Source organism: Gekko japonicus, unplaced genomic scaffold, assembly GCF_001447785.1.
Source record: "Gekko japonicus isolate JY-2015 unplaced genomic scaffold, Gekko_japonicus_V1.1 scaffold1787, whole genome shotgun sequence".
NCBI classification, from domain to species: Eukaryota; Metazoa; Chordata; class Lepidosauria; order Squamata; family Gekkonidae; genus Gekko; species Gekko japonicus.
This window is the reverse complement of record NW_015174893.1, coordinates 266,722-280,623: the sequence shown is the minus strand read 5'-3', so window position 1 is coordinate 280,623 and position 13,902 is coordinate 266,722. Positions and strand designations below refer to the sequence as shown.

The window sequence follows — 13,902 nt, the reverse complement described above, 5'->3', positions numbered from 1 at the left end:
GGGAATGTTTTGACACCTTGGAGAGCCGGTTTGGTGTACTGGTTAGGAGTGTTGACTCTAATCTGGGAGAACCGGGTTTGATTCCCGACACCTCCACATGCAGGTGCTGGCATGGCCTTGGGTCAGTCCACAGACATGTATGACTCTGTGAGCATTTGTTGTACAAGGCTCCCTTGGTCTGCATTGTAATGTAAACGCAGCCAATACTTTACTGTCATTAGCCACGTACCGGATTCCACAGAATTTAACGCAGTTTCTAAACACAAGGCTGCATAAGGCACACAGCGCGGCATTCCCATGATCTTTCGAAGAAATTTAGATTGAACACGTTCTATTGTGCCACCCTTGGCTCAGTCACAAGTTCTCTCAGAGCTGTTCTGTCAGCAGCAGTCCTCGAAAGAGCTCTCTCAGCCCCACCTGCCTCACAGGCAATGTTCCCTCTAAGCTGTGGAGTCTTGTGAGCAAAAATTCTACTTTGTGAGCTACTGGCACTAAAGTTGTGAGCAAGTGATTTGGCTACTGCATATATTAGTTTGCTCTGGAGCCATCCCTTCCTGAGCTAGGACAAAAATGTGTGAGCCGGAGGCTAAAAAAACTGTGAGCTAGCTCACACTAACTCAGCTTAGAGGGAACACTGCTCACAGGGTGTCTCTTGTGGGGAGGGGGAGGGAAAGGACATTGTAAACCAGTCTGAGACTCCTTCAGGTAGTGAAGGGCAGGGTTATAAATCCAATCTCTTCTTTTTTTTTCTTGTGAGAAAGTCATCAAGCCCGTGAAAGAGACAATGAACACATTTGGCGCACCCGCGGGGAGGCATAGGCACACAGGCACCTGCGGCTAGGTCCATCTGGACCTTTCTGAATTCTCCCATTTTTGTCATTCTGCTCAACAGGCATTGGCTTGTGCTGAGGACGTGCGTGGTGGAAGAGTGCGGTTGTGGGATCTTCTGTCTCAGAGGCTGTTTTCTCTCTGGAACGCTTGAAGTCCATGCTTCTCGAAGGGCACCGCGGGGATGAGAAATAGAGGCCGGGCCTCAAGATACCATTGCCAGAGCCTCGAAAACTCTCCAAGGTCTTCCCAACTGCAAGCATCCTGGAACACACAGACAACCCGACTCCATTCCATCTCAGTACTGCTGCACGAGTAGGACTTGACGGCTCTGTGGTTCAGCAAGAGGACGCATCCGGGCCTGGCGGTGCTCTGAGGCGTCTAGCGGTGGCAGCTGTGCTATGAATTGGTGTTTATGGACTCTCTACCTCGGCCTGGTCTGCAGCAGTTTCGCCGAGGGTAAGACTGTGTGTCTGGGCTGTCGTTCAGTGTGTCCCGTGGGTGTGTATTTACTCATATAAGAATGTCCAAGTAGCTATATCTGATTCATCTCCCACGATAACGGTTGGCTTCAGTTTCGTGCAGACTGGTGATTCTCTGGTTTCTGTCTCTGGTTTCTTTCACAACTTCCACAACTCTCGTTCTTCAGCCTGAGTGTTCAGTGGCAACCACTGGCTACACTCGGTGAGGGTCCGTCAGAATTTTGCACATTTTGCTGTTGTCAGACAGTGAGTAATAGCTCCCAGGGGGCATATGCTGCAGTACAGCTATGCAGAGCACTGAAGTCCTACCCCAAGGATCCCTAAAGTGGTGGATGTGGGCACCTGCCAATACCTTTCCTAGCACCCATCAAGTGTTCATAGAAAGTGGGCAGGGCCAGGTAGAATCTTTTTTTGCCCAGCAAGGCCTCTGATTGGCTACTGGAGATATGACTGGCTGTGCACACTTTAAAAATTGCTTCAGCCACAGCTGCCACCACAGCACAAGGATCTTCACTATGTGACTGAAGGCAAGCTGTATATTTGCATGAAATTATTTTTAAACAAATATGTTCATTTTAAAGGCATCCTGTTAACCAGAGCATCTGCTTGAAAGAGTGAAAAGTTGCATTAGATTTTTACAGAACCTCACTCCCCAACATTTTGAGATTGGCTCCGCCTCCAGGGGCAGCCATTTTGAGGTTGGGCCCACCACCCTGTGTCAGGATTCCAAAGGGTTACCACCAGTGTTCCCTCTAAGCTGAGTTAGTGTGAGCTAGCTCACAGTTTTTCAGCCTCCGGTTCCCACATTTTTGTCTTAGCTCAGGAAGGATGACTCCAGAGCATACTAATTTATGCAGCAGCCAAATCGCTGGCTCACAGCTTTAATGCCAGTGGCTCACAAAGTAGAATTTTTGTTCACAAGACTCCACAGTTGAGAGGGAGCATTACATGCTCAAAAAGTTGTGGACCTCTGTCCTACCCTTTCGCCACTGGAGATCGCACACTTCCAAACATGTCTTTTGCAACCCTGAAGGCTACAAGCTTTGTTTTTTAAGATGGGTGGCTGCAGGGGTCATTTCCTGCAGGAGTGCACAGGAGTGGAGCTCCAGCAGTAAAGAGCCCAGGGGGTGGGCACATGCAACAAGCCCCACCCCCTGCTCCCAGCAGCCCTCAGTCAAAGCAAGAAGCAGCCACGTAAGTTGCAGAGCTCCCCCCGGCCCCCCGGTCCAAGACAGTCCAGTGGCACCTTTAAGACCAAGTTTTATTCAGGTACAAGCTCTCCCTCCTCTGTATCCCTGGGTAGCTGCGTTAGTCTGTCTGTAGCAGTAGCAAAGAGCAAGAGTCCAGTAGCACCTGAAAGACTAACAAAATATGTGGTGGGGAGGAGCTTTCGTGAGATATCTGAAGAAGTGAGCAATGACTCACGAAAGCTCACACCCTGCCACATATTTTGTTAGTCTTTAAGGTGCTGCTGGACTTCTGTTTTTTTTTTTTAATTTAATAAGAGCTGAATTTTGAATTTACCGGCACAATTGGAGAATCTTGGCCTATGCACAGGTGTGAAAACAAGAGGTTATTTTGCTCATGCTAGAAATCCCAAAGTCAGATCTGCAGCTGAGAAATATTACCCCGTGCGTGCCTCTCTTTCCTTGACCAGTTGCTGCCGACCCCACGGCGGTGGGGGAGCTGTCACTGCAACTTTCTTGCGCGCTCAGCCTACATAACTAGCCGAGTGTGTGACTTCCCCGTCTTCCCAGGGATTTCTGCAACTTTTAACTTTCCACCTATTTGATTTCCTCCTCTCGTCCTGCCGCCCGGTGCCTTCTGTGCGGCTGTAATGTGCGAGTTCATCTCCCCGATGCAAACTCTTCTTGGCAGGGCTCCTTGCGCCTTTAATAGCATCTGAACTGAGCTCCTGTCACCGAGCCCTGTGAACAAGCCTGAGGGATCCTCGAATTGGCGCGCCTTCTCTTCCCCTCGTGTGCAGCCGGCTAATTAGAGACTTCCACTTTCCCGAGGAACCAGAGTGGCTTGTGCTTTCCTTGCCGATGAGGATTGAATGGGTGTTCGGAATCCTAGTTTGCGGGAAGAACTAGAAAGCGTCGGCAGAAGCTGTGGCGCCCTGCACCGTGTCTCAGATCTTGGGGAAATCTAATTATCCAGCTGCATGTGAGGGGAGGTGGGGAACGTATGCGCCTCGGGCTTCCTCATGCTCATCCACGTCCTGAGTTCCAGCAGGTGACACTTTCCCTTTCCGCTTGCTGCAGAATGCTTCCCTTAATGAAGTTTTAGTGATGGGCGAACGCCCCTGTTCTCATCCTGAGAACATTTGCCTTTTCTAAATGAGCATTCCCATTCGACACTCAAAAATGCTTGAGGGGCGTTTGCAAGTGTTGTGCCCCGTCACAACATGTGTGTGAGCATGCACTCTTAAGGTCTTTATTTATTGTAGTTTTAGTTGTTGCTCACCCAAAGGGTCTCGCGGCGATTTGCAACATTAAAACCATATAAATAAGATCAAAACAGCATAAAAACAGGTAAGAAAGATAAAATAATATTAAAAAGTTAAGCTCTTGAAATATGTGTATGCACGATACCACTTAAAAAAGAAACAACAACGTAGGCATGTGGATTACCCGCCAAAGGCCAGCCTGAGAGCCAGTTGTATGCGCCTCGGGCTTCCTCATGCTCATCCACGTCCTGAGTTCCAGCAGGTGACACTTTCCCTTTCTGCTTGCTGCAGAATGCTTCCCTTAATGAAGTTTTAGTGATGGGCGAACGCCCCTGTTCTCATCGTGAGAATGTTTGCCTTTTTTAAATGGGCATTCCCATCCGACACTCAGAAATGCTTGAGGGGCGTTTGCAAGCGCTGTGCCCCGTCACAACATGTGTGTGAGCAATGCACACTTAAGGTCTTTATTTATTGTAGTTTTAGTTGTTGCTCACCCAAAGGGTCAAAACAGCATAAAAACAGGTGAGAAATATAAAATATTAACATTAAAAAGTTAAGCTCTTAAAATATGTGAATGCACGATACCACTTAAAAAAGAAACAATAACGCAGGCATGTGGATTACCCGCCAAAGGCCAACCTGAGAGACAGTTTGGTGTCGTGGTAGAGCAGTTTCTGTCAGAGCTCTCTCAGCCCCACCTACCTCACAGGGTGTCTGTTGTGGGGAGGGGAAGGGAAAGGAGTTTGTCAGCCGCTCTGAGACGTCTTTGGGTAGTGAAGGGCGGGGTATAAATCCAATCTCTTCTTGTTCTTCTTTTACCTCACAGGGTGTCTGTGGTGGGGAGGGGAAGGGAGAGGAGTTTGTGAGCCGCTCTGAGACACCTTTGGGTAGTGAAGGGCGGGATATAAATCCAATCTCTTCTTCTTCTTTTACCTCACAAGATGCCTGTTGTGGGGAGGGGAAGGGAAAGGAGTTTGTGAGCCGCTCTGAGACACCTTTGGCTAGTGAAGGGCGGGGTATAAATCCAATCTCTTCTTCTTTTACCTCACAGGGTGCCTGTTGTGGGGAGGGAAAGGGAAAGGAGTTTGTGAGCCGCTCTGAGACTCCTTTGGGTAGTGAAGGGCGGGGTATAAATCCAATCTCTTCTTCTTCTCTTCAACCTAAACAATTCAGCCTTTTAAGCCCTGCAGAAACTCAGTAAGTCCAGCAGGGCACAGGAGTCATCCGAGAGTGCATTCCACAGGGGTGGGGCCACAGCTGAGAAGGCCCTTCCCCTGATGACAGCCTTCCCTGCAAGTTGTGGGGTGGAGGGGAACTGAAGAAGAAGAGACTGGATTTATATCTCGCCCTTCACTACCTGGAGGAGTCTCAGAGCGGCTTACGATCTCCTTTCCCTTCCCCTCCCCACTCTGTGAGGTAGGTGGGGCTGAGAGAGCTCTTTCGAGGACTGCCCTTGAGAGAACAGCTCTGAGAGAATTTATGACTGACCCAAGGTCACACCAGCAGGCTGCATGTGGAGGAGTGGGGAATCGAACCCGGTTCTCCCAGATTAGAGCCCACACTCTTAACCACTGCACCAAACTGGCTCTTGAAAACTCTCTGAGGCTTATGATACTTTCTGTCGATTGACTCCCAGCAGGTAACGGTGAGGCAGTGCCCCGCGCTGTGGTAGGCCGGACAGGCGAGAGCATCATTCTGCGCTGTGACCTCCTCAAGCCGGACGAGGCCAGTCCCCCCCTCTACGTCATCGAGTGGGTGCGCTTCGGCTTCCCCCTCCCCATTTTCATCAAGTTTGGCCTCTACTCTCCTCGCGTGGATCCGGAGTACATTGGTGAGTCGGCGCTGCGGTCCGTACTCGGTTGAGGAGGCGAGCTAATTGGTTTGGCAGCGGATGGGGAGGTGGGTGGCGCATTTCTGATATTCCTAGAAATATGGACATGGAGGATAATAACCAGAGACTCGGGCAAGTATGTGGGAGCTCTGTAAACCACTGGACTCCGTTACTGTGGCCCCGTGACTTTAATATTGGTGAGACGTTGGTAGCAGTGATGAGAATAAGATTCTGTCATTGAGCTCATCAGTTTCCTTGTCAGTGCCAGCTGTTCAGTTCATCCTGTCCCCTTCTGTGTCCAGATCCCAAACAAGGAATGTCAGTGTTATTTGGGGGAGGGGCTGTGGCTCAGTGGAAGAGCCTCTCCTTGGCACGCAGAAGGTTCCAGGTTAAGAACATAAGAGATGCCAATGTTGGATCAGGCCAAAGGCCCATCCAGTCCAACACTCTGTGTTGCACAGTGGCCAGAAATACCAGGTGCCCTCAGGAGGTCCAGCAGTGGGGCCAGGACATTAGAAGCCCTCCCACTGTTGACCCCCCCCCCACAAGCACCGAGTTCAGTCTCTGGCATCTCCAGTTCAAAAGGTCTGGTAGTAGGTGACGTGAAAGACCTTTCTCTTCCCCCCCCCCATCCCCCACCGGTTACCAGGAGGGAACTGGCAACCCTAGCAAACAGACATGGCTGGTTTATTAATTTACGATATTTGTCTCTCACTTCGGGGGTAGCAGTCTGCAAGGATGCTGAGCAAAAGATCAGACTTTCCTCCTAGATGTAAGGTTTTCCTACTAAATGCATAGATATAATGACATAGCATTTAAACCATGGCAGGAATTTTCAAAAACCACCAGATCCCCAAAACCAGTCAGAGAGGATGAACAAAATCAACTCAGAATCTCATTAGAGGTAACCGGACATGCCCAGTCGTGAAATTCCTTGTGTGAGCATCAGACCCGGTCTGACCATTCATTCCTCCTCGATTTAACCTACCTCACAGAGTTGTTGTGAGGATACACAGAACCAGTCAGTCAAATAAAGTGAATTAAATCAACTGGAAATCTCATTAGAGGTAACAGGACATGCCCAATCATGAAGTTCTTGGGTGAGTGTGAGGCCCGGTCTGACCATGCACTCCCTCTCGATTTAACCTACCTCATAGGGTTGTTGTGAGGATAAAATGGAGGAACGGAGAACCGCATACCCTGTCCTGAGGTCTTTGGGGAAATGGTGGGATAGAAAGGTGACAGACTGACAGTGAATTATCCAGGTTGCAAAGCTCTTTCGAAAAATGCTGCGATAGTAATTGTCTGAAGGCCTCCAAGGATGTAGTAAGGTGGGCCTCCACAGATGGAGAGTTCTGCATGCTTGCTGGCCAGCACCATTTGAGAAAGCCTTGCCTCTTGAAGAACAGAAGAAGAGGAGATTGGATTTATACCCCGTCCTTCGGTAATCAAAGGAGTCTCAGAGCGGCTTACAAACTCCGGCTTACTATCTCACACTAACTCAGCTTAGAGGGAACCACTGGTCCTATGCTGGTTCACAGGGAGAAATGGCCCCTACCATATCTCTCCTTCCTAGTTGGTAAATAAGCCCAGGGTCTATTCACTGTCCTGAAATTCCAGGTAACCTCTGCTAATACTGTCCTCTGAACTGTGAATTCTTTTGATTAATATCCTTTGCTGATGCTGGGAGCAGTGTTCCTTCTAAGCTGAGTTAGTGTGATCTAGCTCACAGTTTTTTAGCCTCTGGCTCACACATTTTTGTCTCCGCTCAGGAAGGATGGTTCCAGAGGAAACCAATTTATGGAGCAGCCAAACCGCTCGCTCACAACTTTAATGCCAGCAGCTCACCAAGTAGAATTTTTGCTCACAAGACTCCACAGCTTAGAGGGAGCATTGGCTGGGAGCTGTTTGGAATGCTGTTTGTGGGGCAAAGCAGGGGAAATGACTTTTTTAATGGAATAAGTCATGCAGCCCCCCCCCCACTCCAGAAGGAACTTTCCATGGGGTGTGTGATGCACACGGACCCCTGCGGGATTCTGGGACGGCTCCCTGGGCTTGCCAAGTTAGGTGACACGTGAGGCCTCCGCCGGCGTGAGTCGCCCACCCTGCACTGTCAGATCTGATCAGAGAGCGAACCAGGCAGCCCCCCACCGCTCCAGGCCATGCAGGGACAGGCAGACTTGAGTGTGGCGATGGAGCAGGCAGGCCAGTTCCTGGAGGAAGCGGGGCTTTGCACACCTCAGTGGGCACCCATTTGAGCAAGGCAGCAAAAGCCCCCGAGGGAAGCCTGCTTCTCACCCCACCCTAATTGATGGGCTGGTGGGTTACTGTCTGAGGGAGGGAGATGAGGCTTCGACTACCTGCCCCTGAGGCTTAGAAACAAGCCACGCTTGCTGCTGTGTGCGCCTGGCTGAACTTAATAAGAATACAATCAGAAGAGTCCTGCTGGATCAGGCCAGTGGTCCATCTAGTCCAGCATCCTGTCTCAGACTGTGGCCAATCTATTCCACTGAAGGGACAACAACAGGGTGTAGAGGCCGAGGCCTTCCCCTAAGGCGGCCTCCTAGCGCTGGTGTTCAGGGGTTTACTGCCTCTAAATTTGGAGGTTCTCTTTAGTCAGTGCGACTAGTAGCCACTAGGGTTGCCAGGTCTCCCCTGGTAACTGGCAGGGTGTAGGGAGCAGGGTGGCCAGCTCCAGGTTGGGAAACAGCTGGAGATTTGGGGGTGGAGCCTGTGGGAGGACAAGGACCTCAGTGGGGTACAGTGCCACATAGAGTCCACCCTACAAAGCAGCCATTTTCTCCATTCCTGAGTACTGGAACCCCCATCTTTAAAAAAGGTTCCAGAGGAGATCCAGGAAATTACAGGCTGCTCAATCTCACTTTGATACCAGGTAAGTTGGTGGGATCTGTTATTAAAGACCGAATTAGTAAGCACATAGATGAACAAAAGCTATTGAGGAAGAATCAGCATGGATTCTGTAAGGGAAGGTCTTGTCTGACTAACCTCTTAGAGTTCTTTGAGGGGGTGAACAAGCATGCGGACAAGGGTGACCCAGTAGATGTTGTTCACCTTGACTTCCGGAAAGCTTTTGATAAAGCTCCTCATCAAAGGCTCCCAAAGTAAACTCAGCAGTCATGGGCAATGTTCCCTCTAAGCTGCGGGGTCTTGTGAGCAAAAATTCTACTTTGTGAGCTACCGGCATTGACGTTGTGAGCGAGCGATTTGGCTGCTACATAAAGTAGTTTGCTCCGGAGCCATCCCTTCCTGAGCGAAGACAAACATCTGTGAGCTGGAGGCTAAAAAACTGTGAGCTAGCTCACACTAACTCAGCTTAGAGGGAACACTGGTCATGGGATAAGAGGACAAGTCCTCTTGTGGATGAAAAACTGGTTAATTAATAGGAAACGGAGGGTGAGTATAAACGGGCAGTTTTCAAAGCGGAAGCTGGTAAACAGTGGGGTGCCTCAGGGCTCGGTGCTAGGTCCGGTGCTTTTTAATTTGTTCATTAATGATTTGGAGTTGGGAGAAAGCAGTGAAGTGGCTAAGTTTGCAGATGACACTAAGTTGTTCAAGGTGGTGAGAACCAGGGAGGACTGTGAGGCGCTCCAGAGAGATCTGTCAAGGCTGGGCGAGTGGGTGTCAACGTGGCAAATGAGGTTCAACGTGGGCAAATGCAAAGTAATGCACATTGCAGCAAAAAAAATCCCGACTATAAATACACTTTGATGGGGTCTGAATTGGCGGTAACTGACCAGAAGAGAGATCATGGAATCATGGTGGATAACTCTCTGAAATTGTCGACTCAGTGTGCAGCTACTATAAAAAAGGCAAATGCTATGCTGGAGATTATTAGGAATGGAACTGAAAACAAATCAGCTAGTATCATAATTCCCCTGTATAAATCTGTGGTGCGGCCTCATTTAGACTACTGTGTACTGTTCTGGTCACCTCAACAAAGATATTATAGCATTGGAAAAGGGGGGGGGGGAAAGGACAACTAAAATGATAAAGGAGATAGAACACTTTCCGTATGAAGGAAGGTTAAAGAAGTGAGGGCTCTTTAGCTTGGAGAAGCAACAACTGAGGGGTGACTTGACAGAAGTTTATAAAATTATGCATGGGATAGAAAAGGCAGAGGAAAAAGTACTTTTCTCCCTTTCTCGCAATACTTGTGGGCACTCAATGAAATTGCTGAGCAGTCGGGTTAGAACGGATAAAAGGAAGTCCTTCTTCACCCAAAGAGTAACACGTGGAATTCATTGCCACAGGAAGTGGTCGCATCTACAAGCACAGACAGCTTCAAAACGGGAATGGATTGGCCATATGGAGCAGAGGTCCATCGGTGGCTATTAGCCACAAGGTATAGATGGAACACTCTGTCTGGGGCAGTGATGCTCTGTATTCTTGGTGCTTGGGGGTAGCAACCGTGGGAGGGCTTCTGGAGTTCTGGTTACCTGGGTTTTGGCCACCGTGTGACACAGAGTGTTGGACTGCATGGGCCATTGGCCTGATCCAACATGGCTTCTCTTATGTTCTCTTGTGTTCTTAGGTTCTTATCTCTGTAGTTTGGAGACGAGCTCTAATTTCAGTAGATCCTCGGGTCCCTAGAGGTTGGCATCCCTAGTAGCCACCGATAGACTGGTTCTCCATTAATCTAATCCCATTTTTAAGCAGCGAATGCCGTAGTTTAATCACTCATTTGAGTAAAGAAATATTTCCTTTTGTCCGTCCTGAATTTAGAGCTTCGCAAAGAGAAACGTCTCGTACTCCCTAACTGTTTGGGTCCGCTTGTCCTTTTCCTATACCCGAATCAATCCCTCTTTAATGTAATAAATCCTGTCATCTCTTTTGCTCTGTGACTGGGTGTCACCTATTTTATTTTGTTTGCTTATTTAATTACTTCATTTATCCCCAACGGGGACCCAAAGTGGATTCTATCCTTGTTCTCTCCTGCCTTTGGTCCTCACAACAACCCTGTGAGGTAGATGAGTCCAAGAGAGTGACTGGCCCAAGGTCACCCAGCAAGGTTCTGTTGCCAAGTGGGGATTCCAACCTGGGTCTCACCCCACCGCACTGGCTCATGCTGACCACTACACTGCACTGGCTCAAGCTAGACATGATGGCCACAGATCAGGTTACATTCAACACGTATCTATCACCAAATAATCCAGATTTTTTTTAGGGGGGGATTTGGTTTTCCAGAGTGAGCCTGTGGGCAAGCAGAAAAGAATCTTCTTTCTATACCCTTCCCCAAATATTTTCAGATACATTTTCTCAGCCAAACCAATACAAGAAGTGTGCTCAGCTGAGAGGAAGATGCTTGAAGGGACTGGAGAGGGGAACATTTCTGCATTCCTCCGTCTCCTGTGTCCCTCGTACACACACATCCCTGCCCCTGTTTTCAGTAAGATTGTGCTCATCTGTGTTCATATGCAGTTCTCCCACTTTAACATCTAGAGCAGTGGAAGAAATCTTGCCTCTGCCCCAGATTCATTAGTTGAGTAATTTCCCCCAACGTGGCAACCAGCAATGTGTATCCTTTCGCCTGCTCTCAGCTTCCCCAGAGAAAAGAACGGTACTGGTTTTCTTCCACCTCAATGTGCTTCAGGAGATCCCAGGAGGTACACCTTTGCGTCTGCAGGGAGAGAGAAACAGCTACCTCCAGAATAAGAGAATGTTTAGCTGGCAGCCTTCCCAATGTATTGTGATTGGGCCCGGAAGCTTGTGGCAGCCATTTTGTGATTGGCCACCCCAGGACCCTTCCCAAAGTAGCCATTTGGTGCTAGCATCTTCTCCCTGTTTCCAACCTTCTCATTGTTTTGTGATTGGGCCTGGAAGCTTGTGGCAGCCATTTTGTGATTGGCCGCCCCAGGACCCTTCCCAAAGTAGCCATTTGGTGCTAGCATCTTCTCCCTGTTTCCAACCTTCTCATTGTTTTGTGATTGGGCCCGGAAGCTTGTGGCAGCCATTTTGTGATTGGCCGCCCCAGGACCCTCCCCAAAGTAGTCATTTGGTGCTAGCATCTTCTCCCTGTTTCCAACCTTCTCATTGTTTTGTGATTGGGCCCGGAAGCTTGTGGCAGCCATTTTGTGATTGGCCACCCAGGACTCTCCGTGCAGTAGCCATTTGGTGCTAGTGACTGCTCCTTGTTTTCAACCTTCTATAAGCGCTCACAGGCTTGACGCCATCGTGTTATCCCTGCATTAGGTGGCCTTAAACAAGCTACTCTCTGCCTCGTGTACACACCCAAATGCATCTGCAATATGGGTGTAATAATTCTGGTCTACCTTGCAGGATGAGTGTACTTCGTGAGTTGTCTGTGCTGTGTTCCGCCAGCTCTCGGTCCACCTATAGAATGTGCAAAACGACAGTGAACGTAGGTGATGTATCCGATATGCTTTCCACAGTGGCCCTTTGAGCAGGGCTGGCAAGTCCCAAAATGAACCGTTGTAGCTTTGGAAGTGGACCTGAGATGGAATTTGGAGACTCGGGGCAGAATACAGTTGCCAACTCTGGGCTGGGAAATTCCTGGAGGTTTGGGCGGGGAACGTGGGGATGGTGAGGTTTGGGGAGGGGAGGGACCTCGGTGGGGTATAATGCCCTAGAGCCCACCAGTGGCTCCCTCTAAGCTAAGTGAGTGTGAGCTAACTCACAGTTGCTTAGCTTCCGGCTCCCACATTTTTGTCTCAGCTCAGGAAGGATGGCTCCAGAGCAAACTCATTTATGCAGTCGCCAGATCGCTCACTTGCAACTTGAATGCCGGTAGCTCTCGAAGTAGAATTTTTGCTCACAAGACTCCGCAGCTTAGAGGGAGCATTGGCGCCCACTCTCCAGTGCAGCCATTTGCTCCAGGGGAACTGGTGCCTGTACTCTGGAGATTAGTTGTAATTATGGGAGCTCTCCAGGCCCCACCTGGATGTTGGCAACATTCAGGCAGAGCTAGAGAATTAGGAGAGTTGTGGACAGAGAACTGAGGCAGAACTTGGTAGGTTACAGAATCTGGGGGTTAATGCATCCTGACTTCTGTTTTACCCAAGACATCCATTCCTCTGTGTTCTTCCCGCGTATGAATGAGCAATAACTGGGACTGCTGCCCGATTTAAGGAAATCCTAATTGAATCAATAACTTCATTTACATAGTGAATGAAAAACATCCTGTTTGTGTCATTCGGGCAGCCATCAGAGAAAAAGTTATTTTCTCCCATGTGTGGGAGATGTGAGGAATGCCTCTTGGAGGAGTGCGGCTTCCATGTCTGCTGTTCTTGAGTGTAGATCAAGATGAGTGGCCGTGTTGGTCTGTCTGCAGCAGTAGAAAAGAGCAACAGTGCAATTTGTGGCAGGGTAGGAACTTTTGTGAGTCACTGTTCACTTCTTCGGATACGTTGATAGATTTCCATTCTGTATGGCTAAATGTGGTGCCTTCCATGGAGATTGATCAAGATGGGTAGCCATGTTACATCTATCTGTAGCAGTAGAAAAGAGCAAGAGTCCAGTGGCACTTTAAAGACCAACAACATTTATGGCAGGGTAGGAGCTTTCGTTAGTCACTACAGTTATCTGAAGATGTGAGCAGTGACTCACAAAAGCACCTACTCTGCCTAGGGTTGCCAGGTCCCCTTGGCTTGCTGACAATGCTCTGCATTTTAAGCAAAACTCTATGGCTTTTTGGCCTAAAACCATAGAGTTTTGCCCAAAAAGCAGTGTCGCCACATGGTTGACATCGTCATTTTGGAAACGCCGCTGTGTGACATCCCTGTTTGGAGGTGGGACTTCCTTTCCAGCCAGCTGGCCAGCGACAAACAGAAGCCTGAAAAAGCGGCGAAACCCCTGCCGAGTCGGGGGTCTGGCAACGCTAACCCTGCCACTTTGTTGGTTTTTATTGAGCGTGCATTGATTAAAGTACACATTCTATATTTTAAAATCTGTTGACTGATTACTTGGGGGACAGCTCTGAAGTCAATTAAAGGATTCATTTCAGTTGCCGTCAGATTTAAATCTGTGGAAACATTCCCTCCCTTGTGGTAGCACCGAAGTATGTTTTTTTTGTAGTGGCAGCACATTTCATTTTCTTGCAAGCACTCTTTCGTTTCTACTCTTTACTTTCAACACTGGGCTTCCCTGCCCTCTTGAAGTATTGTGTGGCTTGAAGAGGGATTTTTGAAATCGGATGCTCCACCGGCCCCTCTTTTGTCCTCGTTCTCTCCCCCCTCCCACCTCACTGTAATCCAGTGGTTATATGAGCAACTCTCCAGGCTACGCTAGAAATTCAGGTCAGAGGCCCAGGCCAGAGTCAGAGAGAGGAGTGA

The 13,902-nt window shown here is 49.0% G+C and overlaps 1 protein-coding gene across 1 annotated transcript in view; it reads left to right on the top strand.

Moving 5' to 3' along the window:
• The first annotated feature begins 1,225 nt into the window (after positions 1-1,225).
• Positions 1,226-13,902, top strand: part of IGSF9 (immunoglobulin superfamily member 9) — a 99,288-nt gene continuing 86,611 nt past the window's right edge. Inside the window, exons 1-2 of the mRNA XM_015424949.1 lie at positions 1,226-1,287; positions 5,399-5,593. Of these exons, the coding sequence (XP_015280435.1) occupies positions 1,230-1,287; positions 5,399-5,593 (253 nt within the window). The 5' untranslated portion in view covers positions 1,226-1,229. The remainder of the gene's footprint in view (positions 1,288-5,398; positions 5,594-13,902) is intronic.